Source organism: Mya arenaria, chromosome 13, assembly GCF_026914265.1.
Source record: "Mya arenaria isolate MELC-2E11 chromosome 13, ASM2691426v1".
Taxonomy (NCBI): Eukaryota; Metazoa; Mollusca; class Bivalvia; order Myida; family Myidae; genus Mya; species Mya arenaria.
The window spans coordinates 56432966-56454240 of record NC_069134.1 but is presented as its reverse complement, the minus strand read 5'-3'; the positions used below and the strand labels follow the sequence as shown (position 1 = coordinate 56454240).

Below are 21275 nucleotides of genomic sequence, written 5' to 3'. Positions count from 1 at the left end.
CGGATTGACCCTATCTTCTGATGACCACCATCATCTCAATGACCTGAATGTACCAAGGTCAAGCGAAAATAATAATAATATCCCTTATATTTTTCTTTAACGTATTTTATTTCAGCACAATACAGGTCCTCTCTTACAAGCTGCTTTATTGTAAAACGTTTACACATTCAATTATTTGAAACAACATCAACAAGCCAAGCAAACACATATTATTAATGATTAAACGAGGATCGAAGCGTATTGCACACTCTACGAGACACTCACAGCATCACATGACAAGTAATAGATATTACAAAATATAAATATTGTTTTAAAAAACGTACGGATCAAAGCCTGATAGACACTCTATGAGACACTGACAGCACCACATGGCCAGAAATAGAGATTACATAAATTTTGTGTTTAATATCACGGGTTCAAAGCCTTATAGACACTCTATGAGACACTGACAGCACCACATGGCCAGAAATAGAGTTTACATAAATTTTGTGTTTAATATCACGGCTTCAAAGCCTTATAGACACTCTATGAGACACTGACAGCACCACATGGCCAGAAATAGAGATTACATAAATTTTGTGTTTAATATCACGGGTTCAAAGCCTGATAGACAGTCTGTGAGACACTGACAGCACCACATGGCCAGAAATAGAGATTACATAAATTTTGTGTTTAATATCACGGGTTCAAAGCCTTATAGACACTCTATGAGACACTGACAGCACCACATGGCCAGAAATAATGATTACATAAATTTTGTGTTTAATATCACGGGTTCAAAGCCTTATAGACACTCTATGAGACACTGACAACACCACATGGCCAGAAATAGAGATTACATAAATTCTGTGTTTAATATCACGGGTTCAAAGCCTTATAGACACTCTATGAGACACTGACAGCACCACATGGCCAGAAATAGAGATTACATAAATTCTGTGTTTAATATCACGGGTTCAAAGACTTATAGACACTCTATGAGAGACAGTCAGCACCACATGGCCATAAATAGAGATTACATAAATTTTGTGTTTAATATCACGGGTTCAAAGACTTATAGACACTCTATGAGAGACAGTCAGCATCGCATTGCCAGAAATAGAGATTTCATAAGTGTTTTGTATATATCACACGGATTAAAGCATATAGACGATATCCTTACAAAACTTACAACTTAAGAGAATATTTTCCAATGTCATCGTAACTAATATAAGTCAATATTTTTTTTACACATTATAATTGATTCACGCTATACAATAACATAATTTTGTCTTAGATAATTTCGTCAAATGTTGTTTTTGTAAAGCTGTATGAGCAATATATAATATACACAAACAATAAATACAGTAAAGAAGCACGGCTGATGATGATTGAACTATAGTTATAGGTGGCACTTATCAATAATAGTAAAGTACGATCGCTTTTTAAAATCCTTTTTTACTGGGATGTTAAAATATGTTATTTCAAACAAGAGTCATTGCTGTAAGAAACACTCTATGCTTTATTTGATTAACAAGTTAAAATTTTCATTCGACTTTTCACACTCGTTTAGTTTTCAATTCTCTTACGATGTGGACAGGTAACATTATCCCCATAGACGAACACCTATTGCCACTAGATGTGTTATGAAGATGTTTGGGAAGTATTGGCTTGCCCTACATTTAAGATCGCCTGCATATGTTGTGTAGAAGACGTGGGTCTGATCTCCACAGCCTGCATACTGGGTTGATGCCAACATAAAATCTTTTGCAAACTTAGCCTCTTCGGACGAGCAGCTTCCGGAAGCTTGGACGTTCAAGCAGGAGGCATAAGTAGAGAATGCACTGTAACAAAACATGCACCGTAAGGCAATTTCAGAAGCTAACAGCATTACTTTACATATAATGACCCCTTAAAATACACAAACAAGTTTTAATAGGTGGCTACCAATTTTCAAAGATCTGACTTGTCTCGGACATTTATCATTTTTTCTAATTTAAAAATCAGTATTCACATTTAATTTTCCGAAAAAACATATTGATCATATTAGCATACACATTAAAGAGACTGGACAACAGATGATACAACAGCAAAACAAATGAAAATCGTTAAAAATACATAAAATTGATGTCGTTGTGTACTACGCATTGAATCGTAAGTACTGATGTATCACATCGCTTACGACACATATATCTTTCGAAGTTTTTGCGTATTTTTCCAATTCGAACATAACTGGGTCTGTCGACCACGTAAATCCCAGTTGAAATGAAAATAGCGTCGGTATATGTATCTGTACTTATCACGAGACATTAATATGCTTAATATTCTCACTATAAAGTGAGAAACCATTGTGTGCTATTTTTAAACGTGTCAACTCAGCTGAGATAGCGACAATATATTCATTTTATCATGTAAACTGATGAATTATCGGCCTCATTCTAGCTCGTATTGACAATTCTAGTCTTGTTTTGAGAAAATATTGTAAATTGCCGATTTTGGAACCATCTGGAGTCTAGTCACTTTAATTATATATGCTGTATTGATACAAATCATCAATGGATTGCTTTCTCATACATGAACTCAATATATTAAACAGTATTCGTAATTTACCTGCAGAACAATTGCTTATAGGAAGCATAGTTTTGTTGAGCATAATAAGTTGTAACAGCACTTGCAAGGGTCGTACTCATATCAAAAAAGCACTGGTCAAGGAAGAGTTGAGAGACACAGTCGGTAAACATTCCAGTAGTTACTGCAAAATTCAGACTGCAGATTGTATATCAAAACAAAGAAAACATAGATGCTGTAAAAAGAATGAAATACGAGTATGATTCAATTTCTGTTTTTCAAACAAATAATATCAAACGCTCCAATCAAAATTTATTTAGATAAATTTTAAACATATCTCGGATATTGCCTTACGTTCCGTGTTGGCGCACATGGCTCTATACTCCATTTTGACCAAGCTTGGGTCAAAATAGAAGTTCTGGTCCGTCTGATAGCAGTCCCCAACAGCGTCCGTGAAACATTGTATGTTACACTCGACGCTGAAACAAGTATATTATCTTAGAGTTAACATTATGATTAAATAGATATATGGTAACACTATGTATTTGCTAAACAAACAATGGGAGTTATTTACTGTAAAACTAAAAAGGTTTATTTTGTCGACAATTGCGCCAATATTTTAGTCGCAAATATTGATTCAAGCTTTCTGTATTTTATCTAATTTCCATCATAAGAGTACATTTAACTTTTACGCTTTTGGGTAGATGTTTTTTACTCTTTTTTCTATATCGATTTCTTTTTGCACAAAACAAATCATACTTTCCACAAATACTCGAAAGTAGGTCAACAGTTGAGTTATTAATAGCAGCTGTGGCAGATACGCATGTCGCCAATCTGTCTGCAATGTCAGTCAGTTCGCAGCTCTGAGAGAGTAAAGTGTTTCCATTACAACATTGCATAATACACAATTAACTCAAAACTTAAATGCAAACATATTTCCGTTTTTATCGAATCTTCAAACAATATTGCTACGTATTATACTGCTCGAAATAAGTTGATCCAAATCAGCCCCATCAGGCGGCGGTTTTGTTAAAAGGTTATTCGAAGAAACTAAACACTATCAAACCCTAGTAAAAGATCAAAGGCGGGGCTATGGAAGCGGCGTAGACTGCGTCATTTAATATGATCAATAGATGGTATAGTTATCTTTGATTAAAGTCTTCATTTAAAGCAAACTATTGCCTTCCGACGTAGCATTTATGACGTGGCATCCACACACCGTTGTTGTTGTTTTTCATATACATTTACCAAAACCCCTCTCACACGGCTGAAATTATTTAATTACGGATGCTATTTCTTTTTGTTTAAATCGTTTACAAATATTAAAAAAAGAAAAAAATAACTTTTGCCAGTGCTAGATTAACTTAAAGCTTGGGAATAACTGAATATACTAATTGATTTATACAAGTTTTTTTATATGGTCCCTACCATATTTAATGCATTATTAACATACATTGATAGTGATGTCATTTGCGAAAAAGAGTCCTGAGGAGCAATCCATATGTTCATCAAAATCCAAATTTAAACAGACAAATGGGTACTATTTTGTACAAGTATAATATTTGACATTTTATTTAAAATAAATCAAGAATTCTAATAATATCCAAACTATGCAATAGTGATTATGCCACTTTTACCGCTACATTTTCTCAAATGAAGTCACAGTTGTTAAATTAACATGATCAGTTCAACTTTTCCGTACTAGAAAAGTTAATAATGAGATTTAGTGATTGATGACCTGAGTGGCTGCTCGTCTTTGTCGATTGCCTGAGTCACTATGGAGATTTTGAATGCGATCCACAAAACGCGCATTTCTCCTGGCCATATGTCTTAAGGTCGTTTTCACGTCAGCCTGCATACCTAGGGCCTGGTTGACCATCGTGTAGATCAAAATATGCATGATGAAAAGCCGTGTCATGTTTGGATGTCTACTTTAAAAGATACAAAAAAATAATATTAATAAAGGGTACTGAAAGGTGCTAATCATAATCTTTTTTTCCAATTTAACAATAACTGTAATGCTTGGAATGCTTTTTCGGAGACGATTGATGTTTAAATTGTTTTCTCTAGGCAAGTGCCACAACGACAATGACAAGAGACACAAACGTATAAACACCAGATACACAAATACAAACACAAAAAGATCACACACGCTTCGAAAAACATAACCAATATAGATGGGATTACCATCTTGGAATGGTCAGTGATACAAGAGTATAATGGGGGGTTATCGATTAGTAATTATTAATATAATTTGTTTAATCAAGTCTTCTCAAGTTAATGCACACTTTGATAACCTTTTACGTCTTTACGTTATTCAGGATTGTTCGAATAAAAGTGAGGTTTTTACACATAAACCGGTATAACCCCCAATAAATTTACATTTTACTGACCGTTCCAAGGCGCTACCTAATCACCCTTGATAAACATACCTATTTGTTTTATAGTATATATGCACTGTGTTGTTTGTGGATTTTTGAGCTGTTGTTCCATGTTTCATGTTTGTGATTTTCTTGACTGTGTTCTTTGTCTTTGGCGTTTACCCTGTGCCATTAAACGGAGTTCATGTTTAAACTTTTGACTAATGAGCTTGTTTCTGTAGTTTTTCACATACATATTAAACAAGATTGTACAGCCATAACCGCCTACTTGTCCCTACAATTACTAATTATCAGAGGCGTAGCCAGGCTTGACTGAATGATACGCACGAAGGGGTGGGCGGGGGAATATCCCTGTAGCCGATGGTGGGCTCGGGGGTCTCCTCAGGGAAAAATGGAAAATGGAACTACCATGTTGAGCTCTGAGGTGTATTTTGAGCGATTTATATGTTTGAGGCCGCTGGATTTGTAGTTACCAATTGATTGATTTAGGCTCAGAAAGCTATCAAGCACATAGAAGCAACGTATGTTGACCTTATCTGATCTTCATTTTAATCTCATATCAATTTTTCGCTTAGCCCTCGACTTTGATGCAATTTGGTCCATTATTATTTTCATTCTTCAAATTGATGTTACGCAAATGGGTAAGTGCGTAACGCTGGCTACGCCCCTGATTTATTGACAGTTTACATCATCATTGAAGTCCTAATATTTAAATTATCCATTTGTTTTAAAACATCCAATATCTTACAAAAATAGCAAACGATTCATAAAATCCTCACATGTGCAACTTGCTCAATCGACCCGTTTTCAGAAAATCCTTACATGTGCAACTTGCTCAATCGACCCGTTTTCAGAAAATCCTTACATGTGCAACTAGCTCAATCGACTCGTTTTCAGAAAATCCTTACATGTGCAACTTCCTTAATCAACCCGTTTTCAGGAAATGGCCATTGAACAATACAATCCATTGAACGATCCACTATTCAAAATTACTTGAGCGGTCGCTTTAATAGATGTTTACACTTAGAGGCTCTTTTATCAAAAATCAAAGGTTATATGAATGGTATTTTGTTACTTCGGCATGAAGGGATGAATGAATACATTGTAATAATGATGAATAGTACGGATTTTATTTGCTAATTTGTGTTTTTGCATTTTTTTGCGAACATGCGCAAAGTGGCAAGGCGAAAATGTACAAATTTACCGAGCGAAAAAAATATTACGGCGCATTTCTTCCTCGCACATTTTGTTCGCCCCTTCGTCGCTTAACTTTGGGCCATTTGTCTTTTCGTCACTTCGCATTAATTAATTATTTTCGCAGTTTCATACCGCCACTCGGTTCAATTTCGCCTTATCAATCCGAAAGTCAAAAACGAAAGCAGCACGTTTTCATTTTTGCGCCTTATTGCAGGGATAAATGCCCAAATAGGCGAAATATTCGGACGAATGTACGTCAAGTAGGGAGGCAAAAATACGCTAAATGGCAGGGCAAAAATACACGACATTTTTGCGATTTTACACTGTCACTTTGTGCATTTTGTCTCGCCAAGTGGCAGATTATTTCATTTTCGCCCATCTACTTTACGTTTTTTCAATCCGCAATTTAAGGTATGTTGCCCTTCCTTTGAGAAAAATAACTCAGCTACTCAAGTCAACCACATGTGTGCCAGGCTTCTATCTTAACAATCCCAGACCTTATATAGTTGTGGTTTATAGCATAGTCAACATTTATAAGAACAAAATCAAATATGCAGCAAAACGAGTTTCGAAATGGTATATTCCGCCATTTAGGGACATATATTTTAAAACAAGTAAAATTAGATTTTAGATCAAAATTGCTATAGAAGAATGGGATAGAAGGTGTGATTGGATGACATTTGTACAATGAAGATGTTTTAGGAGTCGTCTAGAGTCTTTGTGACTTAATTCAGAACACAATACTTCAAGTCAACTTAAATGCAACTTGATTGTACAAGTTCATTTAATTCAAATGTACAGCAAAATCTTCAACTGTTTTCTTATCGAAATTATCGTTTCATCAATCATTTCAAGATACGTCAAACCTCTCGGCATCCGCATATTTGTTATAGATTTAAGGAGCTTTCTAAAAGTGGGTTTTCGGTTCACTAGTTCCAACAATAGCCGGCATGACACAGTGATGCACAGTTAAAAATATATACTACGTACAAATTAACTCACAGGAATCTTGATGAAACGTCCACCAGCATATATACGTTACACTGCATTTATTATTTACGCGTACATTTATTGAGCGCCATAAATTCGCGATTCCATCCAATTCGTAAATTTCAGAAAAATAGAGTTCAAAACAAATTATTTCCACGAGATTCACACAAAACAAGAAAACAATCCATACGAAATTTACACAGCATACCACAAGGAACTTACCCGCTTCGTCTCTAGGATATAATGAATGCTGCTTTGTCCTGCATATTGATGAAGTAACCAGCTCAATCATCTAAACGTTTTCAAAAAATGAATTGCGAAATTTAATCAGCCGTAGAACGATGACGCAACTGTATTAATCACTAATGCAGTCTTATTGAGTGAAACGATCTGAACGTTCATAGCATCAATCACAATACGCATAAACTGATATTCAAAATCTTTCAAAGCACAATGTCAACCAAAATTGCTTTAAGTATTTAAGGACATCCCACAGTACAAAAGTGGGTGGGGTAGGCACACAACCTAACCCTGAACAATTAAGTTTGTTGGTACGATAGATTTAAATGTAAAACATACTTCCGGAATGTTTAAAGAAGTAGAGCAAATTTTACGAAAGAAGACTTTATCAAAGGTTTGTATAAGTTCCGTTTACATTGAAAGGATTTTTTTTGCAACAATATAAACTTCTTTTGTCAACAATGAACATACCATCTAAACAATAATTTATAATGCTGTTTGTCTTTTTGGTGATATCATGTAAAAAAAACAAGAATAAATTTGTAAATATAAGCAGAAACCTGTCTTAAAATTGAAGTAATCACCAGAAAGAAACTTAAATTCAGCTTAAGGGAAAATGTCCAACTTTTTTGTTCCGAAAAGAAGTTTGTAAAATGCACATTTTACGGATTGTTTTAATATTACAAAATAAAGCATGGCTTATTATTATGAGTGTTAAAACTTAGATACTGAAGGCTTGATACCTTCAACAAAAATAATGTTAATATATTTTCAAATACTGTCTTTAAAGTCTACAATTTTTGAATAGCGTTACTTACTGGTATGTGATTGCTAGTGTCAATCAACCCATGTTTTTAAAAAAGGTTTAAATTTTTGTGAGATTAGAATTAGTCCCTATGGGCGAGTGGATAAAGTATCGATTTTCTACTTTTTCCTTGACTGTACCGATCTTGGTTTGCTCCCTACTTAAACAATGTGTATAACAGTAAAATGGTCATAATCATAATAATTGTTTCCAGATGCAATAAATTTAAGTGTAATTGCCAAAACATGAGCGAGTCCCTTTAAGATGTATCAAGTATTTGCAGTGTGAACCTTAACATAGCCTAAGACATACATATGTAGTTTATTCAAACTTACTAAGGGAGGAGTTTATGCCATTTACACTAAACATGTCAACATGCCTTCTAAAAGCAGTTTCTTTATATTGTTAAATGCCTAGTTGAAGGAATGTTGGGCATGACAATCCCACGCTGTGCATTTGCTGCTAATTGAACTGGTATCACAGTAGGGGCCAATTCCTGTGTAATTGTTTAATGGCTGATGGCCATTTACAGTCCATTTCTATAATAAAACCTTCAAAACTACTACTCAGAGATTGTGTACTAAACACCTATTTGTGTGTGTGTGTGTGTGTGTGTGTGTGTGTGTATTTGTGTGTGTGTTTTTTTGTATTTTTTTTGTTGGGGGGGGGACTTTTAGAAGGCTTAAAATAGGCCCTTATGAACTATTTTGTATACTTTTAGAACAATAATTTATAAACGCTTGTAGTCCTGGTTCGCCATGTTAGTAATTAGCTGAAACATTGATGCATGAATATATTATCATATCTTATAGTGTTATTGATACATAACTGATTAAAATTGTTTTGTACCTTTATCTATTCTGATAATAATGTGCAAGTTTAATACATGGTTTATTATACGTCCGTCTATATTGCATTATAAGACTATTGAACTGTTTGAATCATGTGTCTTATTGACTTTACTTAAAGACAGATGTTTTATATACTGATCCTGAATATAAAGTGTTTTCCTTTACAAATTTCATTCTAAAATGCCGCATTCTTACCAACAATAGACTTGACATTGTTTTCCCCTTGAGGTACACTTAAAAAACTTTATTTCTTAAAGTAAACGAATGGATTTATCATTACTCAAACAACGCCGTATATAATACAGTAGCTGTTTTGTTTTGAAATGTTGAAAAGGAATAATTTGCATTTTCGAAAAATATGAAAAGACCATGCAGCGCAAATGAATTCATTTGTGCATGTTAAATGGATTCAGTCCCGATAAACATACAGTTTTGTATGAACGTGGCTATTGATTACTGATAATGTTCGTATTTATCATGTTGCTGTAAAAAAATGAAATGCGCTTATATTGATCAAGTCAATGCAGTTATTTATTTGAGTTTCACAATGAACTTTATTGATGGATGAAAGTGAGCACAGAAACTTGAAATGTAATGAAACAATTCTAGTATACGTTTTGTAAACTCAAATTTCATTTGGCAGCTTTCCTTTTACAATATCATTTTTGTAAAGGCAAAACATGTGTTTTATGCACCACTCTTTAAGGTGCGTCCGCCCGCTCGAAACCATGTGAGATGAAATACTAGAAGAATTAATAAAATTTAAAACTTGTCCGACTCAGTATAATTTCCATCCATTTGACCGAATTTAGAATATATTGCATTACATTAAAGATATACACATTTGTAAAATCATATGCTTAAACAACGAAAATAATTCTACTTACCAACAAATTCCTAATTTGATGCAAATGTCTTTGGTTCAGCTTGACCTACATCCTCAAATTTGGGTTAAAATAGCTCATGACAACTACGGGAGATAACACCCAAAGTAATAAACAATACGAAAGAAAGTGGTTAAAAACACTATTTCTATGAACATTACACTTTAAAGAATATATTTGACTGAACAATCTAGGGTGACAAATTGTTTAATGGTTGATTTTACGATAAAAACTTCATTACTTTCTTATTTTTTACGCTTCAACTTTGCGCACGTTTTTCTCGAAATCGAGGCTATCGGTTTCGGGCCAAAAATCTCATGACGCGTCACATATTTGAGCACCATCGCGAAAGACCCGGTTTGGTTGGTACCACAATCGATGGTTTTTAAACAAACACTTCATTGAGAGCTAATCAACTTTCTCAGAATCGGCCAATGAAAGCCGATGTCATGAGCAGTTTTCACTTAAACCAACATTTAATTTCTGACGATAACGACGTTAAATTATTTCTTTCAGAAAAACAACAATTAAATATGTGTGAATTTGTGACCCTTCACTTACATTATAATTATGAAATTGCAGTAGTAAAAGTCGTTTATGCTTTTTGAAAATGTTTTATCAAGTTGACTACCAAAATGGACGTCGACATCTATGGCGATTCAGCATTGATATTTTTATCCATACGGCGGTTATTTACTACGTTAATTTAATTTGAGGTACTGAACTCAAGAACAATGTATGTTGAGAAATTGACCTAATCCTAAGACCTTACGACGAAATTATCTCTTTTTGTTAAAGTGACACTCTTAATCAAAATCAATACAAACACATGTATAACAAACATACATTTTAGCCTTTTATTTATAAGCTGAAAACGCAAAAAAAACCCGACTTGTGAATGCTAAAAGATTTACTGCAATCTACTTAAGTCTCATTAAGTAGAAATACCGTGTTTTCTGCTAGTCACATTAAGTATGTTCGTTCAACCATTGCAATAAATTGTACCTTGATAATATCTTCTGATAACTGCAACAGTCTGAAAGATCTGATGGTATCAAGGCGCTAATTTTTTCCCCTGCGTTTTCGGTTTCAGGAAAATACTTGTTTTCTATTACAAACTTCTTCATTGTACTAAATTATAAAGTATCTAAACATACGCTTTTTTGGAAAACAGCAACGCGCCAAGCAGATTTATTTTTATTTTAAACAGATGGGCAAAGCAAAATAGAAACTATACGAGGGACACAGCATAACATGATCAGAAATATATTACATATATGTTGTATTTAAAACACAAGGATCGAAGCCTATGCAACATTCAATTAGAAACAAGAAGCACCCCATTTTTTACAACAAATAGATTGCAAAATTACATTGATATCAAAATAAAGTTATATCTTAATGGCGCTTTGAACACACAACTGTTATAATGTTATTATACAAATCTTAAACAAAATGATAAATTATAATCACTAGCTATCCAAAATTACAAACTTATATCTATCGTCTGAAGTCATCATACTTCAATATATCAATGTTGTTCTTTTTGAAATTAGGACTAAAGGATGTGCTATGATAAATATTTTTTGGTACTTAATTTATATAAAAAGTACTAATATCGTCGAATATTGTTTACAATCTGTATACATAACTCATAATATACGCTAACAATGAATGCACAATTGATGATGATTGAACTTTCCATATAAGGGCCACTAATCAACGATGGTATAGTACGATCGCTTTTTCGAATGTTCAATTTGCGGTTGTTACGAAATATTATTTTAAACAAGTAGCCTGGCTTTAAATATTATTCTATGATTTCTTTACATTAACAAATTGAATTTCACTTAATTTCGGACACGCGCTCAGTATTAAATTCTGTTACGATGTTTTAGAACATTTCTCGAAAAGATGGCCCCATTGTCAAAGTCAAGATGCTACAAATGTCAAATTCATCAAATTCGAAATGACACAATGAGAAGGAAAATTTCTTGTACCATTAGATCCATTCCTTATTCCAACAAGGAAATGTTCACATGGACTTTGTCTTTTTTGAAGAGCACGTAAATGTGTTTTGGTAACGTTTGAACCTATTGTAACAGCCCAACGTTGTCCTTCTGTAAATGTTGTCATAAACGCAGAACCGTTTTTTTTAAGCATACGGTAAAAGATCTTCTGTTTAAAAAAACAATTACAACAAATGATATTTGGTCACCAGTTCATGTAAGCAGAACTCATGAAAGGCAATGTTTGTTATTTTAGTTAAGTATAACGTTTAACTTTGTTACTTGCGTTTGAACAAGATCAACGAATTAAACTCGACTGGTTTTCAATGTCAACATGCATTTTATATGTAAAAATATTGTTTAATCGCAGGATGATGTGGTTTAAACCTAGTTTATTCCTCCATTGTTTAATTATAAAACAATATTCGTCGCTGTTATAATCCTTCCGTGTCATGAACATGCATTACCTGACTTAATATCAGTACTAGAAAAAAATATGATGTAAGATATTGAAGAGTTCGCTTTCGATTAATGCGCCGTGTTGAACAACTTCGGACCAATTGAGGCCACCTTTGTTTAAATGAACAAATACCAAACAAGTGATTGGTATTTTTTATTTATTAAACCTTGTGTTAACCTAAAGGTAACTTCAACTAAAGAAATCTTTAACACTTGATCAGGATAAAGATTATAAGTTTCTTCCATGGCCGAGAGTGTAAGATAGGTTCATTCCGACCCGAGCGTAGGGTGTTTTGCGGAAACGAAGTTTACCCTTTCTTACGCGAGCGGCTATGGTAGATGCTTTTTCTCCCACCTCAGTTAAAAATAATTAAGTAAAAATGAGTTTTTTGCTGGAACTCTTTTGTGCATAGTGAAAATAATTGCGTATGGATATGAGATAATTCGTGGTTGTCATGGATATGCGCGCAGTGATTCTGATTAAATCAATAGTAAAATCGGTCTTTAAATAGTCCTAAGGAGAGTGAACCATTATTTCTTGAATGGTGCGTGAAAACTGTTTTATGGTGACATTCGAAGCGAGAAATAATTAACTAGCATTCTAAATATTGCCACAAGACAAGGTTTCCATGATGCTACAGACAACAGTCTTCAACAAGGGAGGTAATTGCAATGTGGTGACCATTAAAAAGGAGTTCCATATGGGCATTTTATCTTTGCCCGTGGGCAAGATAAGAATATCTAGCATGGTTAAATTATTGGATGTACTTATCTGAGGTGGGAGAAAAGTTGTATCCATAAAACTTCACATAATAATATATCGGCAGTAAATAAATAAAAATGTTAAACATCCTGATATTATATACACGACGTGTATATAATATCAGGATGTTTAACATTTATTTATATATTAAACGTGATATTATTCAATAATCCTATATATATATATCTTTAATTCATAAAAATAAAAACAGTTTGTCACATTTCAATTCCTCCATGCTTGTATACAATATCAGTGATACAATCACATTACATAATTTGCAGTCCAGACGACAACCTTTATATGGAACTGCAACCTATCTCTTCAAAAATCGGAGCTGCAACCTATCATTTTCTTTTCGTGCTCATATCTTTTAAAATCATTAAAATATTCGTTGCCAAATGCATATGCCTGTTATGTTTAAACAAAACTTAAGTGTTTTTTTGCGATTTTCCCAAATTACAACCTCATTTTCTGCTAAATCCGAGCCAAAATGATAAATGGAACTGTAACCTACCAGTCGGATTTCGTACATTTTGGAATCATTGCAGAAGTGTTCTCGAGAATGGTTAAAGTTTCAAGGAAAACATGGATATGCTAATACACACTAGGTAGGTGGGCATATGATAGGCTATGTTAAAAAATAAAGAAACTTTTATAATTATATGTATTGCCTTGATTTTCGGCTCGAGTCGAGCGTTTTGGTGACGCCATCTTGCACTGAAACCTACCATTTGGTCACGTGGATTCCCCGCCGTGGTATAACGATGACGCAACCATGTATTAACCACCGATGAATTCTTATTGTGTAGGTTAAACGATTTAAACGTCCTTTTAATCAATCACAATACGCATAAACTGTTATTCAAAATCTATCAATGCACAATATAACCCAACATTGCTATTAAGGACCTTCCACAGTACAAAAGTGGGTGGGAAAAGCAAACAATCAAACAAAAATTAACAATTAAGTTTTCGGGTACGATATTTTTTAGAGTCAAACATACTGCCGGGATGCTTTAAGAAGTAGAGCAATTGCTACGAAGGAATAATTATATCAAAGATTTGTATAAGTTCCGTTTGCGTTGAAACGAAATTGTTTTCATCAATATAAACATCTTTTGTCAAAAATGTTACAAACTCTCTAGACAATAACATAGTGTTTTTTGGTGAACAACTAACTAGGAAGTATAATCGGGACAATATTGCTTTAAATGCTCTTCCTGGTTACAAAAAAGCAAATACCTATATCAAAATTGAAGTAATCACCACGAAACTTATTATCTGTTTAAGGGAAAATGTCCAACATTTTGGTTCCAAAGACAATTATTTTAAACGGAATCGTTTATGGTTAGTCAAATGCAGATTTTACGGTTTGTTTTATCATTACGAAATAATGCGTTGCTTATCATTAGGAGTGTTAAAACTAAGACTCTGACGGCTTAGAACCTTCAGCAAAAAGAATGTTTATATACGCTCAAATATTGTCTTTGAAGTCCACAATCTTTGAATAGCGTTACTAATGCGATTCAACTAAATAATTAAGAGCTAATCAATGTTCATACAATTGGCCAATGAACGCCGATGTTATGAACATTTTTCTAACGTTTTTTCACTTAAACCAACATTATTTTCCGAGAAATTGACCTAATCCTAAGACCGTACGACGGAATTTTCTCTTTTTGTTAAAGTGACACTCTTATTCAAAATCAATACAAACACAAGTATGACAAACATACATTTTGAGTGAGTAGCCCTAAACTTCTTACTAAAGAATGCATTTCAGGAAACTATTATTTACTGATAACAATATTATAGCCGTTTATTTAAAAGCTGAAAACGAAAAAAATCAAATTAAACTCGATATCCTTTATAAGCACCATTGTTTTCGACAGACATTAATCGTTTTTGGTATATTAAAACAATTGTATTGATTGTTTTAAATCTTAATTGGGACTAATAGTGCATCTTTAACCCGCGTATAGTTAAGGCAACACCGCAAAGGCACCCAAAGACAACATTTCGGGCGGACCTGTATTTTACTTTGGTAAACTGCTTTGTTCTATTAATGTTTATAAGGGCCATGAGAAATTAGTGTCAAGATGAATTGTCATAATCAATTAATTTTTTTCATATACAAGTAAATATAATGGAATTTTTGGGACAGACATCGTAGCCAAACATTTTACGAAGTCCTTGTTTAACAACATTTCATTTCTAAGGCCTTACATATACTAAACTAAATCATCGGTTTAGTCGAAACAAAGTAAGCCAAAGTCGTTGGGACCTCTGGAAATACTTCGAGATAACGAAGATCCGACGAAACCGACACACAAATAATGTCTCACTTAACCAAACATATTCGATAAAAACATCGACATTACCAGAATAATGAGAAACGGTCGACATAGCGAGTTTTTATTGTAAATGTTTATTCTATTCATGCTTTTTAATGTATGTAATGCTATATTGCTCTAATATTAATAAAACAACACATGTATAGATTGGGAAAGTCTGTCAATGACCAAAGCTATACCTCTGTGATCCAAGAACAAATTGGTCACAAAGAAATCGGCAAAACGTCAGGAGACACAACTTGCGGACGAACACTCATGCGAAGGTAGAAGTACCTCGCGATATGTATGTCTCTTCTATTGGGCGTCATGTTTCGTCGTCAGAGACACACGTTGGGGGACGTACACTCATGTGGACGTCTGAGTTATTCAGGATCGTTGTGCCTTGCATTTCGCTATCATGCTTTGTCATCAGGTATATGTCTCAAAGCGGAAGTACCGTTGTTGAATAAAAATCATACTATAAAGGGGCGCCCGCATGTTGTATTGGTTCAGATATAACAAGTGAACAAACTACTATATGCATTCCATGGCGCAGAGGATAACAACCAGAACACATGTGGACCATGACTGATGAATTCATGTTTCGAAAAACCTGTATAATTTTGTCATATTCACAAATACACATAAGGCAGTGTTACATACTTACAAGTCTAGTAGATCGCATATGATTAAGTATCATCGATGTTAAACTGTTTATTCTATTGAGATTAACTAGAGGCAAGTGTTATGGATGTTATAATGTCTATGCCTTGGCTGGTACAAGCCACTTACAATTATGGATGATATAAAGCTTATGAAATATAGGTAACCTCGTACTAGACACATAGTATATACATGTATGATATCTATTATGCTAAATTAACTAGTACTAGCAAATAATTATGAATAAAGTTATGTTTATGCTGTGAAGGTTAACTCGAACAAGCTAATTACTATTTTGAATGCTGTAATGTTTACGCTGTTGTGGAGGTTGATTCGTACTAGCCAAGTAGTATTTGTATTTATGATGTTATGTTTAAGATATTGATTAAAACGCGGTCTAGCCAATTACTAATATGGATTTTGTTATTTTTGTGCTTGTTCCAGCCAATTACTATTATGGAAGCTGTAATGTTTAAAGGCCTAGTTAAAAAAATGGTTGACATGATAATCCCCTGTTGTGCATATCCTGCTAATTGCACTGATGTCACAGTACGGGCCAATTTCCTGTGTATTTGTTTATTGGCTCAAGGCCATTTAGGGTCCATTCCTATAATAATACTTTCAAAACTGCACAGTAGGATGCTCAGATCGGAGATCTGATAAGAGGGATCAAGGCAAGCAGATTAAGATCAACATTTTGTTTTTTTGTTGGGGGGGGGGGGGTAGAAGGCTGAAACTAGGCCTTAAAACTTTGCAGGATAAATCCGTCCAGCCAATTAATAATTTGGATGCTTTAATGCTTATGCTTTGGAAGTTAATTCGTGCTAACTAATTATTAATATGGATGCTATCATGCTTATGATTTAGAGGTTAACTTGTTCTAACTAATTAATAGTGTAGATGCTATCATGCTTATGCTGTGGAGGTGAACTCGTTCCATCCAACTTTTTTATGTATGCTGTAATGTTATGCTATAGAGGTAACTCGTCAAATAGCTTCTTTAAATTGCTAAGTGCTGCTTTAACAGTGACTCTGCTTATCATGTGTTATTTTGAAAAAAAAAAAACTGTTTATTTATTTAATCTTATCAACATATGATGAATTTGTACGTTTGTAAACATTGCAATAGCTTAAGCTTTTTAATGCTTTAAAATGTTGAAAATGTTAACATATACAAAAGACACTATCAGTATTTGTTAAATATGTGTAAAGAACACGTCGATTTCTCTTTGTTATTTATAATACAAGAAATCCAACGTAAACAAAACATCATTCTTTATAATTCTTTTTTCAGATTCATGTTTGCTTTGGTAATATTTAAATTTCACAGTATAAATCAAGTTTTTTTCAGCTTTTAATGGGAGATGAATATTAGATAAAATTTAAATTGTAAAATTTGTTGAACATTTAGTATTTTTGCTTTACCCTTGCGATATATTGTCTTGATAATATCTTCTGATAACCGCCACAGTCTCAAAGAACTGATGGTATCAAGGCGCTAAGATTTTCTCTGGCGTATTCGATTTCAGAAAAATACTGGTTTTCTCTTACAAACGTCTTTATTGTGCTTAATTATAAAGTATCTAAACATAGATGTTTTTGGAAAACAGCAAGGAGCCAAGCAGTTTTTGTTTTCATTTTAAACATAAGGTCAAAGCAAAACAGAATCTATATGAGAGCCACAGCATTACATGATCAGAAATAGAGATTACATATATGTTGTAATTAAAACAAAAGGATCAAAGCCGAACAAACACTCAATGAGAGACAGGAGGCACCACATTACAACAAATAGCAAAACAGCAAATCACATTGATATCAAAATAAAGTTATTACTTCATGGCGCTTTGAACACACAACTGTTAAAATGTTATTCTAAAAATCTTAAACAAAATGATAGATTATCATCAATAGCTATCCAGAATTACAGACTTACATCTATCGTCTGATGTCATGATACTTCAATATATCAATGTTGTTCGTTTTGAAATTATGATTAAAGCATGTGATACAATAACCTACTTTTGTACTAAATAATATCGTCGAATATTGTTTTTAAGCTGTATACACAATTCATAATATACGCTAACAATTAATAAAGCAGCACAATTGATGATAATTGAACTATCCATAGAGGGGGTACTTATCAACGATGGTATAGTACGATCGCTTTTTGGAATATTCTATTTTCGGTTGTTACGAACTATTAACTTAAACAAGTACCCAGGCTGGAAATATTATTATGATTTTTTTACATTAACAAGTTGAATTTCAATATTTTTTGACACTCGTTTAATATTTAATTTTCTTACGATGTTTTAGAACGCTTCTCGAAAAGATGGCCCCATTGTCAAAGTTAAGATGCTACAAATGTCAAATTCGAAATAACACACTCTAGACGAGGAAGATTTTCTAGTAACATTAGATCCATTACTTATACCAACAAGGAAATATTCACATGGACTTTGTCTTTTTTGAAAAGCAGGTAAATGTGTTTTGGTAACGTTTGAACCTATTGTAACAGCCCAACGTTGTCCTTCTGTAAATGATGTCATAAACTCAGGACTGGTTTTTTAAGCATACGGTAAAAGATCTTCTGTTTAAAAAAACAATTACAACAAATGATAAGTCAATATACACAACCACAAATTATTTATATTTAGCATGGTTGAAAAGAGTGCTTTTGGGTTTGTTCATTCAAAATGTACGCACTAATTTATTCCATCCGCATGACTTGCGCTACATTCAATATCGCCTTCATACGTCGTGAAGAAGGCGCTCGTCTGACCTCCACAACCTTCATACTGGGCTGATGCAAACATAATATCGTTTGCAAACTGAGCCATTTCGGACGTGCAGCTGCCGGAAGGTTGGACGCTTAGGCAGGAAACATAGGTTGATAATGCACTGAAACCAAACATACACCGTAAGACGACTTCAGGGGTAAACAATTTCAGTCAACATCTTTTGTACTTTTCAAAATACGCAATAAACTTAAAGATTTGATATTTTTTCTCCCAATTATCAAACGATAAGTCTAATTTCGGACATTCATCGTTTTTTAACACGTATAAGCATACACATTAATTGCCTAATACTGTATCGATTACAATATTTAATCATTTGTTTTCTAAAACATAAAACCAATATATTAAACTTTATTCATACTTTACCTGCAGTAAGATATCTTATAGTTAGCATAGTCCTGTGGAACATAATAGTCTAAAATGGCGCTTGTAAGGGCCGCACTCATAACTGACAAGCACTGGTCATCGAAGAGTTGAGAGGCACAGTGGGTCAACATTCCAGTAGTAACTGCAACATACAGACTGCAGTTTGTATCTCAAAACAAAGCAAACATAGTTGCCGTAAAAAATATGGATTATGATTCAATTTTAATTTTCATTTTCTAACCAATACTTATCAGATACGCCAATCAATACTAGATATTCATATTTCTCGGATATTGCCTTACGTTCCGTGTTGGCGCACATGGCTCTATTCACCATTTTGATCACGCTTGGGTCTAAATAGAAGTTCTGGTCAGTCTGATAGCAGTCTCCAACCGCTTCCGTAAAACATTTTATGTTACACTCGACGCTGAAATAATTATATTACTGTTGACATCATGAATAATTAGGTGATAATTAAAACAATATGTGTTTCTAAGTAAATCACGTAAAATGGAAACTATTTACTGTAGAACGAAAAAAGTTTAATTTTGTCAACTCTTTGCCAATTCTTCAGGCGAAAATTTTAAGTCTAGCTTTTTGTTCATGAGTACCTATTTGGGGGAAGAAAGCCAAAAATGTGACAAGAAGACCTCGTGATGTTTATAAAAATCCACAGTATCTAAAAGTTTATTTTTGACAATAACTTTATGCCAGTGCCTCATCTGTTATGGTGAGTTTTTGTTTAGGGTATATGTCTCTTATATGTTTTTTTGTTGTGTGTTTTTCTTTTTTCTCTAGATATATATTGCTGTCTGTACAAAACAAACCATACTTTCCACAAATACTCGAAAGTTGGTCAACAGTTGAGTTAGTAATAGCAGCTGTGGCAAATGGGCATGACAGCAATCTTTCTCCAATTGTAGTCATCTCACAACTCTGGGGGAGTAAAGGGGTTCAATTACAACATAATACAATACACGATGCACTTTAAATTAAAATGTAACCACACGATACATTTCCCTTGTTATGGAGTCTTCAAATAAATATTGCTGCAGTTTATACACTTCAAATTCAACTTAAGACCACACATTTTAAAGTTATACGTTCAGCGGTCATTAGAAAAATACGTGAGCATAAATAAAATTAAAATTTTATGATATACTAGTTCATATCATATTCATTTGATGTTACATTTTAATTTTTTATAAAGAAAACTCGCATTTGTTGATATTTTGGAGATCAAAGATATCAACTTTCGAATTACCCGCCACAGTTCGTAGCCGTTCGTAGCCAGCTTCGGAATCGATCATTTGCATAATACATGAATGAAGCGCCCGTATGTAAACAACCGATACTGGCGATAGCGACTTTCATTCAGCTACCAACATGATCAAAAGAAATGTTTCTACCAGTTACTCTTGAGGTTAGAGCGTTATTTTATTTTACTTCTAACCGACCTTTTAATGAGGTAATGAACGAACTTGCATTTTATTGTTTATATTTTCTAAATTCTACCATAAATCAAAAGGCATGTCTACAGTAACTGAAGTGGGTGGGGTAAAATTAAGTTAATATTCAATCGCGCCTAATTTATCATAGATATCGTACAGTATTATGTTTGGAGCAACGCATACTTGTAAGTAAACGTGCATTTGATTTCTGGACCATTAATTCATGATTGGTTGACTTATTTCTATTGTAAAAAAGATGAAACTAAAAGTAAATCACGTAGTGATCTGCATGGGTGTCAGGTAGATAATTTACTGTACAGTATAGATAAAATTCTTATTTTTGTATTTTCAGTCACCTCCAAGCATTCCCTTATTATTTTTGTATTTTCAGTCACCTCCAAGCATTCCCTTATCCCAAATTGATATGAAAAGAGAATGTTGATGAGCCTGATCCGTCGATTCAAATACCATAACTCAGCCAACAGCGTAAGTTTATAACACGTACATCATCTTAGAAATCCATTTTAAA

General features: G+C 33.6%; 2 protein-coding genes across 6 annotated transcripts in view; both read right to left on the bottom strand.

Annotated features, from left to right (window-relative positions):
• Window positions 1-96: 96 nt before the first annotated feature.
• On the bottom strand, window positions 97-7502 carry LOC128214484 (uncharacterized). Of its 4 annotated transcripts, XM_052920972.1 has the most exons (7): window positions 7338-7502; window positions 4980-5091; window positions 4286-4478; window positions 3307-3410; window positions 2902-3026; window positions 2590-2731; window positions 97-1823 (listed from the first exon to the last, which is right to left on the bottom strand). In XM_052920972.1, exons 2-7 carry the CDS (start codon window positions 5045-5047, stop codon window positions 1586-1588), a joined length of 870 nt encoding a protein of 289 aa, XP_052776932.1. In that variant the 5' UTR covers window positions 5048-5091; window positions 7338-7502; the 3' UTR covers window positions 97-1585. The 4 variants fall into 4 exon arrangements, with proteins under 4 accessions (XP_052776932.1, XP_052776935.1, XP_052776934.1 ...); XM_052920975.1 differs by lacking the exon at window positions 4980-5091 and having other exon boundaries at window positions 7338-7499; XM_052920974.1 differs by lacking the exons at window positions 4980-5091; window positions 7338-7502 and adding an exon at window positions 7128-7307.
• A 9684-nt stretch (window positions 7503-17186) lies between these two features.
• Window positions 17187-21275, bottom strand: part of LOC128213590 (uncharacterized) — a 29223-nt gene continuing 25134 nt past the window's right edge. For both annotated transcript variants that reach the window (XM_052919462.1, XM_052919463.1), the window contains exons 3-6: window positions 20128-20231; window positions 19598-19722; window positions 19296-19437; window positions 17187-19029 (exon numbers count right to left, since the gene is read on the bottom strand). In XM_052919462.1, coding sequence (XP_052775422.1) covers window positions 18834-19029; window positions 19296-19437; window positions 19598-19722; window positions 20128-20231 — 567 coding nt within the window. In that variant the 3' untranslated portion in view covers window positions 17187-18833. The remainder of the gene's footprint in view (window positions 19030-19295; window positions 19438-19597; window positions 19723-20127; window positions 20232-21275) is intronic.